The following is a 21,579-nucleotide window of genomic DNA, read 5'->3' on the forward strand; positions in this document are numbered from 1 at the left end:
GGATGGCAGCAGAGCAGCAATAAAAGCCACCCCTGACAGATTAACAGTCCTCTCCAAGTTCTGAGCTGTAATTAACAATAAGGCTGAGGAGGAAAAGAAAGGAGCAAAGAAGGAAATCTTCAAAAGATAAAGATAAAAAGGAATGAAGTGTTTTATTAAAATTAAGCATTTAACTATAGAGAACAAGTCAAAGCAGGAACCGAGCTTCACTCTGATGCTGCATTTTGAAATGGGTAGAAAGGATCTCTTATTTCTCCAACTCCCTATTTATCATTTAATGGTGCATAAATATTTAATAGATCTTTCAAGCTTTTTGACAAAAAATCAATATTATTCTCACTTGAGATGAAGGAAAAGGACTGTCTGTGATCAAATAACATTAACAGTAACAGTAACATTTATCTAGGAACTCTAGAATGGAATGTGTCCTTGATTAATCTGCACAAAGTATACACATCTTTGCACAGTTTCGAGGCACAGTAATGTCACATTAGTACTTCAATTGTTGCATTCATATCCTTTCCGTTCCCAGATCCCAAACTCAGTGTGTCCTTGTATGGGCTTTTGGTTGGATGTGTGACATAAGGTCTGAGGTCAGAGCTGTGTTGCTGAATTGTATCTAATAAATTAACATGTGCATTCAAGTTCCTGCCAAATGAGTTCACGCATGATGATTAAATTCATTAGCACTTGGTAAATCTCTCTGTAATTCACCCTCAGTTTTAAATTTGCCATAAGTGGTGACATTGCTGTGCTGGCAGACCAGTCAAAAGGCTAAAACGTGGAGCCAACAACACAGAAAATAAGAAACAATTCTGAATAAGAACAAACTATTCTTTTAGAAAAATAAGGTTTAAAAACAAAGTGATATGATGAAGACAAATGGCTTGTAACACTACTCGATCATGATAGTTTCTGGCTGGTGTTTTAGCTGCAGAGGCTAACTGGCTGCCTGTCTGTCACTTCCCTTCTTTCGACACACTCTAATGAGCAAACTAGCATGTTAGCTGGTATTAATTGTTGTTTTTGAGTAAAAAGTATCTTTTGTGTCTCTTGGGTTGCTCAAACACACCAAACCTCAGGCATGGACAGCTGCACATTGGTTGATAAGTGTACTAATGATGCACGTCTCTCTGTCACTCTCTTAGGTCCAAGCTGTATCACCTTAACGCTTTTTGGTGTTAACCTCATTCTGGGATCCAGAACCCAGTAAAACCCCAACTAGAGCTTTTTGTTCATCTCTTAATAAAGTGCTAAAGGGGGGCTAAATGAGACCTCTGAGCTTGTCCTGGTTATGAACATTATTCTTCTGTCTGGATAAGAGTAAAGGCTTTTGTTGAGGGAACCAGAGTGATGCTAAAACTACTAAATTACTACTACTAAACCACATCCTCCCTGTGCCACTATACAGTTGAGTGCTTGGTCTTTTTTAAACTTAGCCGTGCACCCACACTTTGTAACAGCAGTGTTAATGAGTTTTACAGATGCTTCCTGGCAGCAGGTTCACCTTGTCTTTGTGCTAAGCTAACCGGCTACTGCTCCTTTAAGCTGTAAAAGGCCTGGGCGGATGTTTACCTTTGGAGAGAGGGCGGTTCAGGGATTTCTGTGGAGAAATAATTGCAAAATGTACAGCTATGTGTGTTTGACTCTTATGGTGAGAGGAAGATGCTTTTGCCTACATAATCACACACTCTCCTCACTGGTGGCATCCCGCCTCCTCCCCCCTCCCTTGCAGACTCTCTCTGTCTGGGGACCTTTGCGTCTCTCACAGAGGATCTGCAGAATAATGGAGTCACATCATGCTGCAGGTCTCTGTGTTTTCGGCAGAGCCTTCAGCCCAGCTCACAGCAGGCCGGAGCTAATTTGAAGCAGGATTCTGTAATTCACTGTAAAGTGTCCTCTTTTTTTAAAAAAACAAGGACCTCTTTCATAAGTTTTTCTACGTCATGTCTTTTTATGTCGTCTGACGTTTTCCGTGTTTTGATGTTTATATGAGGGGGATTAACAGGCCCACCATGGTTTTCCAACATAAATCATCACTTTTTTTCCCTACGTTTTAGTGCAGGCAGCTTTCTGTTTACCTATAAGTGGGAATGGGAGGACCTCGTTGAGTTTTTTAAGCTCTAAGTAGATTTTCTGGAAGCGGATATGGGCCAGTATTTTGCTCCACAGATGGGTCTTTCGGAGATAAAGTCACGGGAGCTGTGCTGCTTCAGATGAAGTGCGCCGCGCAGGTTTTTATTTGGAGCTTTTGCGACATGGGCTGAGCTCCTGTGATGACCATTTTCTCCTAAAAGCTGTTCAGTAATCTGAGGATGGACGACGAGAAACGGAGACGGATTAAACTCTAACGTTTAAATCAGGCTGTTGTTAATTATCTTCACCTTTATAGGCGGGGAACGCGCATGCACCGGTACTGGACATCAGAGCTTTGAGCGCAGTAGACTGGAACTGACGCGTCAGATAGATTTGTAGTGGTTAAATCTTAAGGTTTTACAGTGTGGTTTGTTGAAAATATGATGCAGATGTATTTCCCTTTTTATTACAATTGTAATTCCAAGTAACTTAAATGTAGATTTTTAAAGAATAAATGACAATGCGTCGTTGCGTGTCTGGTGTAAAAACAAGCGAGCGCACGCATAAAAGTGTTCTACTTTCAGCATAGCAGAGGTGTGAAGTCAACAGGTGCGTGTTTCTTGTCCACGTGAAGTGTTTTTAAACAAAATAACTTATTATAACTGGATATTTTGTTTTTTTAATAGTGTAGACCGACGTTTCTGAGGGTTAAGCCTTAAATCCGTTTTTACGCACGCGTTATTATTCGCTTGGTTTGGAGACGCAGCTACTGGATTTTCTTCTCAGCCGTTCAGGGAGTATCTCCGTCCCTCCATCTCCTCCTCGGACAATGTGGCTCTCCCGCCTCGCATTACTTCTGCTGCTCCGGTTCTCCGGTGTGTTGCAGGTTGAGGGGATCAACACGTGCCAGTCCATCAACCTGGACGCGCAGAAGTCTCGACGCATCGAGGCGGTGCGCGGCCAGATACTCAGCAAGCTCCGCATCCGCAGCCCGCCGGACGACGACGAGGCCCCGCCGCCTGGCACGGTGCCCCCGGAGGTCATGCTGCTCTACAACAGCACGCGGGAGCTGCTCAAGGAGCGCGCGCGGCTGGCGGAATCCGCGTGTGAGCGCGAGAGCAGCGAGGAGGACTATTATGCCAAAGAGGTGCAGAGGATAGACATGCTGCCACCGCGCACCGACACAAGTGAGTCCAACGTGTGTGACTTTTAAAAGTTAAATAGTAAATGAAGTAAACTATATTTGATCAAAACAGCAGCAGTCAATTGTAGACACTTCATAATAAACTAAGCTGACTGTGATGTGAAAGTTCAGCAGCCCAGTCTTCCCAACTTCACCAGATTGACTGGCTGAAAAAAGAGATTAAATGTTTGCCCCACTATTTAGCATTTACTAACAGTAACCTTATGAAAATGTTTCTAACACACTGTTCTAAGTTTTTAAGCAGCCCATCTGGCTCTTAAAGTACCTGTACCTGATTCAACACAACTTTAACCTGACATCTGTTACATAATCACATCCACTGAGAAATAACCTATAAATCTGTCTGCTGTTGAATGAATGTTGTATTGTGTGTTTGGGTCAAAAATAATATCTGTGCCATTTACAAAACAGGACAATTACATTTCCCTAAAGTTTCATCTGTTAATTTTATTTAATAACACACAATTTCCCTGCCTTTTGCTACTTAAATCAGTGCATGAGACTGTAAACACCACTGTACATGAAACCTTGTTGCGACACTGAGCAGCTTTATAGAGTCGAACTGTGGTTGGAAGCTGTCACATAGAGAAACTTGCTGCTGATGGACCTCATTTTGAGATTAATGGTGCTGGATGCTACATGGTGCATAATTACAATGCAGTCTTGGTGGTAGGTGATGTATAATACAGTGAAATCCACGAGCACAACAATCAACCATATATTAAACATAAGACACGACACATTTGGTCACAAACCTGTAATTTAGCTTCAAGACGCTCATCAGCAGTAATTATGTCCGAGACAATGCATCAGTCCCACAGTTTTTTATCCAGTCGTATAAATACAACATTGTCTGAAGGCACGAGATGTCGCTGGAGCATTAGTCACCCTTACACTTGCTATTTTTCTTCAGATGCGGTGCAGCCAGTAGCACCAAACCCCCATTACAGAGTCGTCCACTTTGATGTCAGTGGAGTTGACCTGACCAACAGCACCCTGGTTAAGGCTGAGTTTAGGATCTTCAGAGCTCCAAACCCGCAGGCTCGGGCCTCGGAGCAGAGAGTGGAGATCTATCAGGTAAGACCAAATAAATCACAGGAGGCAATAAATCCAAACATAAAATCACTTCAAGCCACATATTATTAAAGCAGGGGTTTCCCAGCACTATGGGCCTCAGGCCAGCAAGACTATTAGGAGAGTGAAAGCCACTGAAATTTGGCAAGAGTCTGTTTACCTCTTACAGATAATGCTAGCTGTACAAGGATATGGAGATGGTTATTTAAGGTTTGAGAAGCTGACATTATCTTTTCTTCTCTTGCATCAGCTGCTGAGGCCAGATGAAGATAGTACCTCCACTCAGCGGTACATTGAGTCCCGGACTGTTCAGCCCAGAGCCAAAGGAGTCTGGATTTCTGTGGACGTCACCGAAACAATAAAGGACTGGGTGTCAGATCCAGGTCAGCTTCAGTGACACATGTTTCATTATGATCCAGTGTTTGTATTAGTTTATACCAACACATTTCTTGTCCTGCTTCAGAGAATAATCTGGGCCTGAAGCTGGGTGTTCACTGTCCCTGCTGCACCTTCGTCCCATCCACCAACAACATCGTTCCCAACAAGAGTGAAGAGCTGGAGGCTCTGTTTGCAGGTGTGTTATGGTTTTTCCATTAACTGCACATTGGGATAGCCAACTCATAAATGTATCTGTTACAGCAAACAAAATCCAGGAAACTGTGTTTGTCCTCACAAACAGGCCTGGATTTCAGATTCTGCCTGATAATAGCACTCTTTCTAGAGGACTGTAGTCACTTTAAAGAATTCTATGGTAATCGTAGACATTAAATAGGGTAAGGATCAAACATTTCTTTTCTTTGTAGACGTCAGTGTGTAGGACAACCAAGAAGTGAGGACCATTGATCATAGTCTCTTCCTCAGCTGGAAACAGCTGGGCTTCTTTATATTGATGAACAGGTACTGCTCTCTGGGTGTCAATCAGATGGGTGGTGGACAAGTTCAAATCCATATTCCTGGAGTCATTCATTCATTCAGCACTGTGGATTTGTGGGCTGGGCTGTTGCCCTTGTCTTGTTCAGAGTTCAACTCAAACATGGCAGATTGTCTCTTGACATGTTGTCACCTTATCTGGCCCAATAAATTTCCAGTCCCAGTGAGTTTGTTGAGGATAACTACATGGATATGTCTCATGGTAGATACCCAAAACCGATGTCATGACCTCGTCAATGGTCTTCTGTGTGGTGAGCTTAAATGCTGTTGTTTAATACTGTCAAAAAATAGATATATAATTCTATTTTGTTTAACCTGAGGCCATAGACTTATCAAGCAGCCTGATGCTGTGCATGTTTGTCATTAGTTGTGTTGGAGCCACATGTCAAATTTGCACCAGGGCATTAACTAAACCTGTGGAGTCCAACTTAGCCTCAGTTTTATCTCAGTGGTCTTAGAGATGAGAAATGTAAATTTAACAAAGTGGCAGAATTATTGGCTCTTCAAAGACCTGCAGGTCTCAAAATGTGGAGTCTTATGTAAGCACCTCCAGTGTGGTTCATGAATCACTCACACACTGTCCTACAGGAATAATGGAGAAACTGTTCTCCCATACACTGTGATACTATTGAATACCAGACTGTCTGTGTTGTTTCATTTAGGCCCCCAAATTATGGCACTTTCCTCAGGATTTACACTCAGCTGAGCCAAGTTTTTTCACATGTAACTTGTGATACTGATGTAAGACAAGCAGGGGCTTGTTTGGAGCTCTTGTGCTCCCAGAAACAGCCAAAAGAAACATGAAGTCAGACAAACAGTCAAGCCATCATTCCTGATCTCAGAAACATCTGCATCACATCATTAGTTCTGTCATTTCAGTGCCACATTCAAGTCTGTGGAGCAAAAATCTGCTATTCAGATCAAAAAGAAGGAATTCAAAGGTTTCAGCCTAATAGTTGATACTATTATATATACTATAGTTAAATAGTAGATATTTTGATCCTTTAAATGAAGCAATGTCTACTCTAATGTGAGGCAGATTGTTCCATTAGAGTGGGAGGAGGAAAGGTTTCCTGAATAAAAAAGATCAAGATAAACTTAATGTGTGTAGAGCGTTTTTTTTAATCCTGTTTCTTGTCCAGATGTCTGTACTGACCGTCTCACTGCTCTCTGTAGGTGTTGATGACGAACAGCTGCGTCAGATGAGAAAACCTGGTCAGGTTAAAGGCCAAGCGGATTTCAGCACCAAGACACCACACCTCATCCTCACCCTGCTGCCCAGTGACAGAGTGGACAACCCGGCCAAGAAGAACCGCAAGAAGAGGGCGGCTGCCACAGACGCCACAACCTGCTCCCGGTAGGCCACCAACTGTCCACTTCTCTGTGTATTTTTTATTTGTGACTGACTGACAGCACTGACACTCCTCCAGGATTTGTAGTTTTATAATTTTGAATTCTAGTTGTGGTGGGTGCTGGAATTCATTTTTTTCTTCTTCTCCTGACCCACTTTGCAGACTATTGTGTGGCAAAACTAACAGTACTGAGCCTGTGTTTAGACTACAGGCCAACAGGCATACAGTGTTTTATTTAGACTACCTCATGCTGCAGGGGGAAAACTCTGGCCGCCATGCATAGTTATTACCTTGTGATGGTGGCTGGTTCTCCAATGGGGGACCTGTGGTCATTTTCCCATGACCCAACTTTGGGCCCTCGCCCCAGACCTTGAATAGCAGAATGGGACTTCAAATGCATATGGTGTGTTTGTGTGTTCCAGTGGCTCAGACCAGGGCTGCTGCCTGCGCTCGCTCTACATCGACTTCAGGCGTGACCTCAACTGGAAGTGGATCCATGAGCCAAAAGGTTACAGAGCCAACTTCTGCGCCGGCAACTGTCCGTACCTCTGGAGCGCGAACAACCACTACAACATGGTGAGTTTAAGGGTCATCATGGAGTAAAAACCATCAACTGCTGCAAATCAGACTGTTGCCAGAAATGACAGAATATGTATAGCATTTGTGAGGTTTGGCTTTTGCTAAAAAGAAAAAGGTGGGACATGTTTTGGTCTTGCTACTAGTGTGCTGACTACATGTGACTGAGTCCAGGCATTAATTTCTTGACATTAGCAGCTCATTTTGTGACTTCCTGAAATCTGTTCAAAGCCCATGAGACCACAACCACTGAAAACTTAGAATAACCTCTCTGCTAAAGTCATGCAAAGACAAATGTGTTCTTTTTTCCAAATTATATTTCATTCCAATCTAGAGATTCATGACCTTTTAGTGCTGAATAATTTCACTGGAAATATTGACGGAGTTCTCGGTGCAGAGACACAGCCAAATTACATAAACAGAAAACATCTGCGATTGTCAGAAACATCCAAGTAAGTCCTCACTCTCTTTCTGGTAAAACAGTCTGGTTTGGACCAAACTCCAATCAACATTCAGCCTGACTTCAATGCACAGAATGTTTGAAATGCAGCTAACAATTTCACTTAACTGAGCTCAAAGTGCATTGTTTGTGGTGACTTAACACCACGGTTAGCTAAGATTGGTTAACCCCAGTGTCATAAATGGGCTGCCACCTCACAGAGCCCTTTAAAGAACATATAGGTTTATGCAACACACTGTGTTTATCTCTTTCTGCTTTTGCCTGCAGCCTCATGGAGGTATTGTTCTACTTTTCTTTTTTCATGCTTCTCTCTAATATAGACATGGCATTTTGACATTTATTTGATGCTTTGCTGTTGTCAAAATGTGGCTTCACTTTAATGGAGTTTGGCAGTTTTTATTGCATGTCTTTATTGCAGACCCTGAAAAGAGTAAGTAAAGAGACATACTGGCAGATTAGTTATAGCATGTAGTGCCAGTGGTTTGACGGGAATGATAAATACTCACACGTTAATTTTTCTTAAAAAAAAAAAAAAAAAAACCTAATAATGGTATGTTTTCCCATTTTGTTTAAAGAAACGATTGGGAGGAAGACCAATGGAACAGATCACAGTCTGATCATAAAGCAGAGTGACCATCAGGACTGTGAAATGAACAGCTCCAAAAATGAGCCATCCATTCCCATAGACCTCCATGTTAAAAAGTACAAAATTACTACATGTTTACAGAGTGTACAAAAAACTTTTGCTATAATATTAAAGGTGGAAGTTGTACATAATCCAAGGATTATGTGTGACCAAAGGTGGCTGCACATCCACCTGAGCTCCACTCCACTCGCTCTGTCTCATTGCTTGTTTTCAGATCAGCTGGCTCTTGGGGCACAGTGAGGTCCAGAAAGGTGACGTGCACTGTGCGTCACCTGACCTGACAGAGAAGTTGTTTTCTAGGTATTTCTTAAAACCATAAAAATGTTGATAACCCTTAAGGGTGTACTATAATTATGAGTCCAATGAAACACTCCATATCAGCAGCAGTCTTAATGGCACGCTGAGAGGTTTCTTTATAATGACTGTACAGATGTGAGTGGTATCAATCGTCTAGTATAACTCTAAATAGCCATACTTCCCAAAACTTCAAACTCTTATGTAACAGCTGCTTGGCAGCATAAGAATAACAACAACTCTCTCATGTAAAAAAAACTCAGAGTGCTCTAACTTTTGCGTTCCTGCAGGACCTCATCATTAACATGTCTTTGTGTCTGTTCCCTGCTCAGATCCTGCCCCTGTACAACAAGCTAAACCCCGAAGCCTCCGCCTCACCCTGCTGTGTTCCTCAAGACCTGGAGCCCCTCACCATCATGTACTTCATAGGCCGCACACCACGTGTTGAGCAGCTCTCCAACATGGTCGTCAAAACCTGTAAGTGCCGCTGAGGTGAGGGAGGCAGAGAGCGACTACAGGACCAAATCTACAAACTGCTTCTCTGTGTGTGGTGAGGACAGATGGATCCTCTGTTCATTAAGCTTCGCTGTTTCTGAGATGTTATTTTTTTACGTTCCCTGACTCCAGTATAAGGACTTTCCTCCTTCTCTACAGGCATGAAAAAGTTTTTCTTCATTTTCTGGAATTTTCAGTTTCATTATAGGACACTGTAAATATGACAACATAGCTCTATTAAACCTGTACTTGGATATTAAAATTAAAAGGAGGTGGTGTGTGATTTGGCTATGCTACGGTCTGCCTGCTGCAGAAAAAGGATTCTTTTTATCAGGATTTGGCTTCTGTCTTCGTCGTTTTACTGCGGGCAGCAGAGCGAGCCAGACGTGAGCCTGTTTGCTTTAGGTTTAAAGGTGTTGATAGGAAGGAGGCGGTGTGGAAAGATTTGCAGACTGAGATCTTTAAGGCGAAGGAGGCAGGGACAGATAGAAGAGAGAGAGAGAGGAGCTGTGTCCAGGCAGAGGCCCTGCCAGCTCTCTGCGGTCCCGGGCTGAAATCTGCCCGGCGTAAACAGGATGTGAAAGATTTCCAGACACCGACCCGACCACTCACGGAACGCCAGATTTAAATGCTCCCCTCATCTCCTCTGTCTCTCTCTGTTGCTCGAGGTTCTGGGATTTGTGGTGGGAGGAGAGAGGGAGAAAAGAGAGGCTTTGAAAATGAAACGTGGGATGATAGGGCTGTATTTGGAACGGCTACAAGTTTGGAAGGTGGTATTTTGCAGCCTTAGCGAATTTGTAACTATTTGGGTCTGGCTCAAACATTCCATAATCACACTCTCGTGCTTGTTTTCTGAATGTGCATTCATTATCTTATTGTAAAAAGTTATTGACTCATTGCTGATCCTATGCTGTGATTATATTCTGTCATACCTATGTTTACCATCAGCCTCACTGATTCACTCAAGAGTCTCTCTCTACACCCAAGTATCCACACTGACCACTTTTGATAGAATGTCTAAATGCTGAAAATAAAAAACATCCCCAGGGCTCATTTTAAATATAGGCTCTCTGGTATGCCAGTGGTTTGTGTGTGAGAGGGCGACTGGGTGTGTGTTGTATGTGCAGTGTGTGTGTGTGTTTGGCTGGTGAGGTCATGCGTGATAGCACAGAAATAATTTTCTTGGGCTTTATTGTGAATTTTATTGTGATTATTGTGAAAATCCAAAACAGACCTTCCCTCTGTGACCCTAGAAGAAAAAAAAGATTTTGTCTTTTTTTTAAGTTTTAGTTGAATAGGAAGCAGTCGAATCTGACAAATACAAGTCTGTCACAACAGCATCCAGTTATAGAAGTATTAAAGAGTCAGTGGAGTTAAACCACAGCCACAGGAAATATTCATTTTAAATTGGTTGGAAATAAAATTGTGTAACTGGATACCTCAAACATTACAGTATCCTGGTCAGCACTTTACGCAACTACTCTAAAAGAGTTAATAGTCCAAAACACAAAAACAAGATATCAAAAAAAAATCAGTACACAGATTTTTGTGGATAAGACTGGATATCTTGGTGTTTGTTCATAATGTTATTAGCAAATCTTCGCTTAGTAACATGTTACAAAACATTTGTAGCTTTTTTCAAATATTAGCACAAGTTGTAAGTGTTAGCATGCTAATAACACTTGTGCGTGTTTTTAGCAAATGTTTGGGTGCTGCTACAAACAATGAGAAATTTTAACACGCTAGCAACATTTGTAGTTTTTTTAGTTAATGTTGGCATTCTATTTAGTTAGTATTATGGTGTATTCATGTGTTGGGGAAGTTGTTTTGTTTAATTTTGTTTGTGTTATTAAAACTGTCAACTTTTCATAAAAACTGGAGGTTTTGAAAGTCCGCCACCCCGCTTTAGGGTCACGTTATTTATTTAGATTTTCGATATAGCGGCAGATTACAACAGATAGAACTGGATCTATACCTTGTTCTTTTATTAAACGCACTAAAAAGCCTTACATTATTTATCTTGATTACACATCGCCGTCATTTCTCTCACACATTTACAATTTGCTCTCTGTATTGGCACAGTGGAGTTTGCCTCAACACATACACCAACTAAATTCCGTTTGCCCACATATCTAAAGCCAAGAGGTATTTAATTGTTTTGCTACTCTTCATGTTCATTTGTTGATTGACACTTTCCTCCGTAAAGGTGACAGTGAGCATGGTTAACCAGCCAATTGCTGCACAGTAACGGCGATAAACATTTTATCAAATGTTTTTTCCGAAAGACAGGTTTAAAAAGAGGAATATTGTTGAGTGGAAACCACTACACGTACATGTATGTACAAAATGAAAACTCAATTGTCAAGTCACACCCTCACTCTCATTGACTGCCACAGAAAGTGCAGACTGAGCTCCCGAACAGCTCCCCAGTTCTTTAACTGGTGGTATTTTCCTCCATGTTTGCAAATAAGAAACATTTAATGTTTTTTTTCTCCTTTCTCTGCATCTGAAGCTCTCCTTTTTCCTTGTCAGTTTGAAGATGTGACTGAGCAAACAGCCACAAAAACTGCTCAGAACAAGGAACTGACACTGGCAGCCAAGACAGCAGTGGTTAACTCCAACTGTGGAAAAGTTACCATTTTCAGAGGACTTCCCCCAATTAGAAAGACAACATGAACATCAGCCTGCAGATCCCATAGGCACTGTTACTAGCATCAATAAAGTGATAAAACTGGCTGCATATGTGCTTATCCAAGTCTTTTGGCATCATAGATCTCTTAAGACTGAATGATACCTGCAGCTTTACCTCCTCTGAGCGTTCTTTCCACTGCTTCAGGATATCTGACAGCAGGACACATCATCCCAGCCAGTGTCTCCTGCAGAGCTCCTGTTGCAGACAATGTGACTGGTGACACCAGACCCCAAAAAAAATCATAGGCTGAGCTGGTTAAAGACAACATTCCACATCTGGTCAGAGACTGATGTTTCATCTCCATCTTGAATGAATCAGATTCCACACATCAAAGCCGACAAACTCTCAAGAGGAAGACTGTTATCCAGATCTATCACCTTGGCGTGTTGATATGAAGTGTTTGGACAACAGCAGGATGACCAGAGAAACCAGAGTAAGAAAAGGAAATTTATGTCTTCCTCCAACACCTTCACCTGGTGAAACATAACCTGTATTTCATCCACAAAAGCTAAGGCTGAATCAAAGGACTCCTAAAACATTGTTTGCATGCACTGCATCCTCATTGAGAAGTTTTTTCTGACCCATCCTGCTCAGACATAAAAAAAAAAAAATCCAGAACATTGAATCCAAGTTTGGTTTTTCATAAACTCAAGACACTCCCAACATCAGCTGGATTATCTTTGGAGCCAATGTGTCGCCATTGAGAAGGGCTTGATACGTCACTGATGGCAGAGATCCTGTTGGCAAAAAATATATGGAAACACTTCTCCATTCTGTCCAAAAGTCTGTTCATGTCAGTTTCAGCTCTGTCTTGAACAAATCAGATTCCACACACCAGAGAGGCCTAAAACCCCCCTGTCTTCATCCAGATGCAGTGCCTTGAGTCATTGATCTTCTTGGTTGTGTGCACCACAGCAGGATGACTATCCATTTCTCCAATGTGAAGCCACCTCTTTCACAAAGAGCAGCTTGCCTTAGCACAAAACTAGCTCAACTTGGGATGATGTGAATATATAACCTTTGACAGATAAGGCCACCTTTCAAAATCTACAGCAGAACCAATGTTTGCATTAACTGCCGTTTTCTTCTGTGTGAGAATGGGAGTAGATAATTCTACTTTTTCCGGTAACATTAAACCTTTGCATGAGGCTTTCTGAGCAGAAAGTAGCCAAGCTCCCAGGATCCAAGAAAGCATCCGTCTATATCACTTCATTTCTGCACAGGAAAAATGGAGAGGATCCAGTGATCCTGCAGTCCCACATCCAGACCACAAGGAAACTCATTTCATGCGCTGACCATAACAAATGACAGCCAAGTCTGCTTCCAACAAAGCTTCAGCTGTGAAATTGTGATTCTAGGCATTCTTTAACATTTCTTCTTCACTTGCCTGTTCCTCACAAGAGGCACTGAATCTATTTCACTGATGACTGAGCTCATAATTGTTTTCAGTCTTAGAAACCCAAAAGAAAAAAATCTCAAAGCCAAAGGACTCCAAGCTGAGACCGGGTGAGGTTTGGACCTTGCAACAATTCACTATTTAACAGTGTACCTTGAAATGTAGCAAAACAAACACTACTTGCAGTGAACCCTTCCTCAGATTGAAAGCTTAGGTACATGCCACACTATGGTGTCTATCAATTCCACACTGCAGCTGTTAAGTTCATCATGAGCTCCACCTGCAGTGATATTTAAAGATAAAAATCTTTTCCATCCAAACTGGCCACTTCCGACTCCAATATGAAATGTTGAATGGTTATCCTGCCTTATTCTTTTTATAAGAAAACATTTTTCCAATAACATTTAACCTTTGCATGAGGCTTTCTGAGCAGAACTCAGCAAAGCTCCCACAATCTAAGAACATCCATATCACTTCATTCCCTTTGTTTGACGTTACCTACACATAATGCATTATCTTGCATTAAACCTTGTGTGAATGATCCTTGAATTGAGTTTTGCATTTCATATTTCAACCATTGTGCAACCTGGTCCAAGCGCCCATCACACTTAGACCAGTCATATCATGGGCAACATATCTCAATCGTCCCTGGGTTTTAAAACACCAACTAACACCAGTCGTAGCATCCTCGTTCACCACACACTCTTCCATGAAGGTCAACAGCTTACAATGAATCATTTCACAACAAGCAGTGGAATCATATTATGCCATAATGTATGCATACAAACCTTGATAGTCATCTAAAGGTGGTAGCTCTACTCATCCCTCCAGAGGATGGCGATGACCACTGTCCGACATCAACAGCTTCCTAGTGTCACTTTGTTGCGATTGCTTTCCTTACCCTAATGTTTTACATTACAAATACAACTGTATTTAATACCTGGTTTGTTCTGTGCCTTTATTTTTTCTAATAAAGTTTACATTCTGTTAAATTTACATTTCTTCCTGTGCTTGGGTTCTTCAGACATTTGTGGATATTAAATCTTAATTTTCTAAGACACCAGTTCTTTTACAGGTCTGGTAATACTGAAGACCTAAATTTGTCATTTTGTATTAAGGCCAATGATAAAAATACAGTGTATATATATATATATAACAAAAAGGGTGATAAGACAGTTACAGATGAACAGACACACAAAAAAACAGATTTTACCTTACATTAACCAAACTTACACTCATGTTAGTAGAAATGTTTCAGCAAGAAATTACAAAACTTCCTAATCATCCAAAAATTTCATACATTACATTATAAGTAGACATTTAACTTCTAAACAAAAAGCTAAAAAAAAAAATCTAGCACCATAGTAGCAACTTGTGACATTTAAGTAGTAAAAGTAGCTCTGTCAAAGTCAATAAGGTCTGATGAAACAGGCAGATGATTCATGCTGAACTTTCTGTGCCTTCCTGCTGGATATCCAGCTGATCTGTGACTTTGATTATTTGATGCCATCAGGGTTGATTCTGAAAAAGAACCTGCAAATCAGTCGTTTCCAAACTACTCCAACTTGGTGCTGTATGTATCTTCATGTAAACAATAGTATAATGTATGTGTACCGCATGTTACCAATTAACCCATCCACAGGAAAGGGATGCACTTAATTCATAATCAGTTACATTTACAATAACATTCACCTGGGTCACATTATAGTCTAAGAATATATTTAGAGTATAAATATTGTAAAGTTTGTAGTTGTAAACCTGTACATAAAAACAAAGGTGAAGCCGCCCAACAGGAAAAAAAATGACTCTTTCCTCCAGACAGCATCCATGTTTCTGCGTGGATAAAATCAACTCACCTCTAAGAACAGACCGACAAGCACAAACTGTTACCCCATAGTGTCACAGGTCAACTCTCAAAACTTTGCTACATCCTCAAACCGCACCACAATGTTATACTACTTTTTTAATTTTGTATTAATACATTAGGTTCTGTATACAATATTTTCCAGAAGTCGCACCGGATTATTAGTCGCACCAGCGGGCCAGCGTAAATCACTACGTTTTAAGAGTAACTTGCCTCCTGAATTCCTCTTAAGTGGTGCGACTGCAGGGCATTGAGAGTGAGACACACGCATTTCAACAAGTCCTCATGCGGAGAAATGATTGGCTTCACCGCACAGACATTCCTATTCCTTGTAAATGAGTAAAAGGCAGACTACTGAGTACTCATACAGCTGTCTGGACTTAGCGACCTATCGACCAATCAGAAAGTAGAATTCTTTGTTGCCAGGTGAGGTTTGAGGCTCAGCTGCAAGCACACGTTCCATAGTGAGCCAGCCATAATGTTAATTAATGAAACCAATATAACAGCCTTATTAATTAACCATTAGCTGTGGGATGCTGGGAATAGGGAGAACTGCCAACATTGTCGTGATCCAAAGGCAGCACAGTGGGAGGAAATTCATTGCTTCTTTGGAGCAACTGTTTTAAACAGCATTAAACTCACCATGATAAATCACTGCAACCGTCTGAGCAGATCTCCAATGTTGGGGCTGAATGTGTGTGTGTGGTCTGAAAAACAGGATATAAAAATACATTTGATTCATGGTTGGTTGTACATTGGATAATTTAGCTAATGTAATCTCACTCACAAGTTAATAGATCACCCTTTTGGCAAAATAACATCAGGGAACGACTCCAAGAGACCACTGCGACATCTAGACATCATGGCCACATCTCACACACAACAGATGCATGTTACCAGTTATGTTAGGGGAAAAATGTTTTACACAAAGGTTCACAAACCTTTATGTATAGCCATCTTCTCTTCTTCATGCCTTCACCGCCACTTACCGGTACACAAAATGGTTAAATGTTTAAAGTGAAATATTGCATCAAATTCGTCAAGTGAAATTCGTCAAAGACTGAATATCAAAACTACTCTTTAAAGCTGATTAGTGACACACTTTAGAGGGTGAATGAAATGGTAGCCATGTAAAAACCAGAGAAATAGAAATTTTGTCTTACCTTTTGTAGACTTCCCTAGGAGGAATATATGTTATACTGGCAACACTGATCAAAGCTGATGTGTGTGGCAATATATGATTGAGTCAATGTGGATGTGAGTGGATGTGTGTGCAAAAAGAGGGAGCATTACCGAGGGTCTGTAAAAGAGTGGGATTTCTTATGTAGCCATCAATGACAACCAATTTGGGTAGTTTAGTCTTCATAGAAATTTAAACTATTACAACGCAATTACCGGTACTTGCGGCCACACTGGACAGATGGATGAAGGCAGAGCAGATCTCCAAATGGCACTATAAATATAAACTTCCGCAAGTACTTAAAACTACTGTAACAAATATTAAACTTCTATTTAAAATGCCAGCTGACGCAAAGGGTTGACAATTTAATATTCAAATTACTACTAGAAGTTAACATTGTACAACAGAGGAAAAATATACATGAAAGAATGAACACATTTTGGGTGATTTTATTCACAAAACAATAAACAAGAGCATAAAAGAGAGAGAATTAAAGAAAAGGTGGTGAAAATAAAAGGTCTGGCACGGCCGCCAGGAAAAACCCAAGAGTTAAATAGAAAACATTTCGGTCTTACTGTTTGTTGCTTTGCTTGCTTGTAGATCAGACTAATAAAAAAACACACAAAAAGCTTCTAATATTTACAAAAACAACCACAGAATTTTGCCAACCAGATGATTAAATTAACCATAAACTTTCCAAAGCAGAGCAATAATACTTAGTGTAAGACACAGTAGTGACACAGCATTTCCCTTTTACTGTCACCTCTGCATGTATACAAGTGCAGAAACTTGAAGTACAGATGCATTAATATAAGAAACTCATACAAATTATTACCTTCATCTACTAGTTGGACCCTTCTAAAAATTGCCAAAACCTAAATCATAAGAATTCTTATATCACAACATATTAATATGACCTGCAATCACAACAATTCAAAGGGTATGTTGTAGTGGTCAGCCAATAATCCATGCTGATATTCAGCATGGTTATTTTATAATAACTGGTTTTGTTAAATTATAAGCTGATTTGATCTATTTCTATTATTATTATTTTAAAATATGCTACTTAGCTACTACGGGCTTTCTTCCAACCAAAGCACCTCGTTGTAGAACTCCAGCAGTTGCATTAGCATTATAGTGTCAGACTTCAGCAGCTGCTCTGGTCTGAAGAAAGCCCGCCCCTTCAATTTGAATAATAGGAATGTAAATAAATAAAAGCAGCAGGAAATAGTTAAATGTGGAAATACAATTAATGACACCATGGCATTCTTATAACAGTACAAAAGTCAGAAACGGGCCACCCTTTATCTAACACAGTTAAAATTAGCCTAACAAGCTAACACACCTGTCAACAATTAGGCAACGTTGATTGGCATTAGCATTAGCGGATAACGTAGCTCGCAACCAAGGCATCACTAACCTTTAAATGAGAGTTTCAGCTTCCCTTTGGAGTTTGGACCGAGTCATTCTGCCATGTTCAAACCCCGACGCATCGTGGAGCTCCCGCGTCTGATGTCCTCACCTGTGGTAGAGAGAGGAGCCTGTTAAGATGTGTGAAGCTCGTTGAAACCCAAACTTTTTTCTACTAGTTAAATGTAAACTGTCAATAACTCTTACTCTGTACTTCAGAGACGCTGCCAGCTCCACTTTGAAAAGCCACTGATGTGCGAACTGTCGACACAATTTAATGTTTTGAACTCAAAAAACCTCTGCTCCGACAGGACGCGCAGTCTAAAGTTTGAAGGAGGCGCGCAGCTGCTGCTAATTAGCATCAGCTCAGCACAAAACGTAGGCAACGCGATGACGTCACCAGCGTAAACTACGCACAACTTCCGGGCCTGAAAACACATCAGGGACATACATTAAAATGATACATTAATCATTCGTTATTGAGCCCACCAACAGGTGAAATAGGCAGAAAAACAAGAAAGATAGATTAGAATTTAAAAATGCAATGAAAAAATGAAACAAAACAATGAAATAACATCTGATAAGATAAAGAAAAAAACAACAACTTTAAAACAAAAAAAGAGTTTGGATGCTAAAGTAGGGTCAGGTCTTGTTGGTACTAAGACCTCCAGGGTGCTGTAAGCTTTTTATTTCAGGAGCAGGGCATGCTAGCATCACTTGTTAACATAATGTTGCTAACATGCCAACTAACAAAAACGTAAACATGTCTAGCATGTTAGCGTTCTGGACCACTGTGCCTTTTTACATTCTCCCTGAGCGGCTAGCATGGCCACAGACTCTTGGCCATGTCATTATTCAAAGCTAGGACATCTAGCTAAAGCTAAAATTACAGAAATTAGTGTTTAAAAATGAAACGAAGCCTGGACTTCTACACATAATGTTGTTTTGAATTCAGTGTTTTTATTTTCACTGAAGAGAGACAAATTTGTTTCCAAGCTGCTTTTGCTGTTAAAATAACTTAAAGAGATACAAACTGTTCTGCAGCCGTCGCAGTAAAATTGTTTTTGTAAGCCGCAGTGAGAATGCAGCCTCACTCTTTGTGTGTGTGTGTGTGTGTTGGGGTGTCAGTGCTAGGGCTGTGGTGAGGCTCCCTCCCCCTGAGTAAACTAGCCCCAGCATCTGTTAGTCTTTTCCACTTAACTACCCCTTGCTATATCCAACCTGTACTTATCCCACGGTGGAGCGCTTTGCTCCGTCTCACACTGAGTCCCTCTGTCCTTGGGAGGGACGTCTGCTGTGGATATGGACCCCTGCTCACACACACACACACCTCTTTCTTCTTCTCTGCGTGTTGGACCTTGAGAGGGAGTGTGTGCATAGACCCTCAGGGCACCAAAAGCACACCCATACATACATTCATATATGCAGCTTGTTTTGCCTCCATATAGCAGCATGTGTAATGATCCATGGGTCAGGTTCTTTGCACATTCACCCACCCATCCCATCCTGACCAAAATATAAGAGAGCCTTTGATAAAGGTTGTAAATGGTTCATAAGGATAACAGAAGGTTCTTTATGGTGTGAGTTCACATGGCAGGTTTGACTTTAGCCTGAAGTCATTCCTTTTTATTTATGTTAAAACACCACTTTCAGGGAAACAGGAGACCATAAACACAAAATATAAAGCAGACACAGGAGTAAACAGATGATACTGATGTGTGGCCTCTGCATTACTGAAGCCATATTCTTCAAGCAGTCAAAGTTGGAGCCCAGAGCTGTACTTTATGAACCTACTGGGACAAAGCAGCTGAGAGGCCAAACCCACAGAGGCCCGGCTGTTCTCCTTTTGAACAGAGGAGGGCGTCGTTTATCTGAATTTCGCCCCTTGAATACAGGCAAGGCTGTTATGTAATAAAATTATTTTTAAAATTTTGGTTTTGACTATGTGTCTTTAATTGTTTATACACAGCAGATAGATAAATATTCAACATGATAAATTAGAGTTAACATTTTGATTTAAACTGTATAAAGTAAATGTGTTTCAATTGCTTTACATGAGTGATTACATGCTACGTTAATCATCACTAAGTGTAATCCAACACTTACATTAGAATCAAATAAGGCCATATATTTAGTCTAAAGTCAGGCTTCAGACTTATAATTGCTGATGGCTTGTACTCGGCACACCAATGTGAACCAACTACTTTTCCTTCCAGCCTTCTGTCAACAAGTGACAAAATATGTGGGAGCCTGAATCTCAGTGTGGATTCAGTCAGTTACTTATTTTGGCCTTGGTGGAGGGCATGATGCCATGGCAGCCTCATGTAGTAGTCCCTGGTTCTGAGTAAGCAGGAATTGACTGTTTATCCCTTATCCATTAAGAGGCGGGTTCATTCAGGTCTCTCAGGGTTCAGGTCATCTCATCAGCTGTTCCACAACAGAGCAGCTACATGTACGTCTACAGAAATGACCTGAAATGAAAATGTGTTCATAGAACAAAATACTGGACCTTTAAATCCACATGTGAGCATATTTAATATCATTCTGTGACCTGCAGTGCTGTTTACCCATCTGGATTTTATGTTGTGAGTTCGGAGGAGTTGCTGGAGATGTCAGTCTTCTCTTCAGTGTATTGGAGCAAGATAGTACTCAGCTCACAGTTTAGGCTGCTCAGAGCACCACAAAATAAAAATGTAAAACCCAATGTCTCCTTCCAGGAATCATGACTCAGTCACTCCAGAAACATCTACACTGCACTCAGTAACATGGTTGCTAATTGTAGTTTATTAGAAAATAGTTTCTATGATGAAAAACCTGGTGAGTCTAGATGGATAAAAATCACTGCAAGCCACAGGAAACATACAAACTCTTGGGGTGATCTGTCCCTTTAAAGCCCTTGCAGTCATGTATCTCCATCCAGACTTTTTCCCACTCTTTGTTGGTGCTTCAGCGTGTTTCTTGGCACGCTGCTGCCATCTGTTGATCAGTGAAACAGTGTCATTGATTTTCACTGCAGCCACACTGATGCTGAGGAAACGTTATTGTAGAAGGCCACAGCCGATGAGCATTACACATTTTACATTCAACAAAAACTGCACATTAAACCTAAAAACATTACATTACAAAAATGTGGATGTTCTCAAACATCTGTTGACATAAAATTTGTGCGGAAACAGATTAGAATAAACAAACATTGTTGAAAATATATTGCCTACTCCTGCAGTGAATCCAAACACTGGGCACCTGCCTCACTTCAGTCCAACCAGCAACAGCCCCAAACCTGTTTGAAACCTAACTTAATTATGGAATAAGTACACTGATCAGGAAGGAGCCCATTAGTTAAACGTTTATTGACTTGGGAATTAGAGTTTATAGGAACCATCAGTGATTTTGAACTCCAACAGTGGTTCAAATTTAAACCTGATGTTGCTGCTGTTTGGTCTGTGCACAAGTGAAGAATACACTCTGCTGCCTTAAGACTGGAGGAAAACTCTACATGGACCTTTTAAAAATATCAGAGTTACATAAAATATCGCCAAGGCATCTGCACAGATCAGGCTAAATAACTGAGTGTGGGTGTGTGTGTGTGTTAATAGAGACAGATAACCATCGTTTTAATGGGTCACTTTAAGAGATTATGACGCATCTAACAGGGTTCAGCTGAGGAAAAACAGCACTTGAAAGGTGTGTGCATTAGTTACAAAAATCTGCACAGTTATTATGAGCACAGGAGTCTTTAAAAATGAAAACACTGGAAAAAAGATAAAGTGGCCACAAGCCAAAGCTTGCCAACAGTGACTTAAGGACACTTGATAGTATACTTGGTACACACGACAAACTTACAGATAACTTCAGCTTTGTTTCAGTAGCTTTTTATACACAAGGCAAGCATAGCCAGATATTTGTATGACCCTTTTTTACCCTTTTTAC

General features: G+C 40.8%; 1 protein-coding gene and 1 long non-coding RNA gene across 2 annotated transcripts; one reads left to right on the forward strand and one right to left on the reverse strand.

The window, feature by feature from the left end:
- The first annotated feature begins 1,788 nt into the window (after window positions 1-1,788).
- LOC114442861 (transforming growth factor beta-2 proprotein-like) lies at window positions 1,789-12,410 on the forward strand. Its single transcript, XM_028416683.1, has 7 exons — window positions 1,789-3,263; window positions 4,194-4,357; window positions 4,605-4,737; window positions 4,818-4,928; window positions 6,461-6,641; window positions 7,059-7,212; window positions 8,945-12,410. The coding sequence occupies exons 1-7, from the start codon at window positions 2,906-2,908 to the stop codon at window positions 9,101-9,103; spliced, it is 1,260 nt and encodes a 419-aa protein (XP_028272484.1). The 5' UTR covers window positions 1,789-2,905; the 3' UTR covers window positions 9,104-12,410.
- A 4,279-nt stretch (window positions 12,411-16,689) lies between these two features.
- Window positions 16,690-17,986, reverse strand: LOC114442890 (uncharacterized). Its single transcript, XR_003671390.1, has 3 exons — window positions 17,857-17,986; window positions 17,660-17,761; window positions 16,690-16,845 (listed from the first exon to the last, which is right to left on the reverse strand). It is a non-coding gene; the product is annotated as an uncharacterized LOC114442890 (long non-coding RNA).
- Between the last annotated feature and the right edge of the window lie 3,593 nt (window positions 17,987-21,579).

The sequence above is a fragment of the Parambassis ranga genome, chromosome 10, assembly GCF_900634625.1.
Source record: "Parambassis ranga chromosome 10, fParRan2.1, whole genome shotgun sequence".
Classification (NCBI taxonomy): domain Eukaryota; kingdom Metazoa; phylum Chordata; class Actinopteri; family Ambassidae; genus Parambassis; species Parambassis ranga.

Excerpts from the sequence above, each read along its gene's own strand:
- LOC114442861 (XM_028416683.1), top strand. The coding sequence starts at position 2,906 with ATGTGGCTCTCCCGCCTCGCATTACTTCTGCTGCTCCGGTTCTCCGGT. Across the intron at positions 4,738-4,817 it reads GGACTGGGTGTCAGATCCAG|AGAATAATCTGGGCCTGAAG; the intron begins GTCAGCTTCAGT and ends GTCCTGCTTCAG. Across the intron at positions 7,213-8,944 it reads CGAACAACCACTACAACATG|ATCCTGCCCCTGTACAACAA; the intron begins GTGAGTTTAAGG and ends TTCCCTGCTCAG.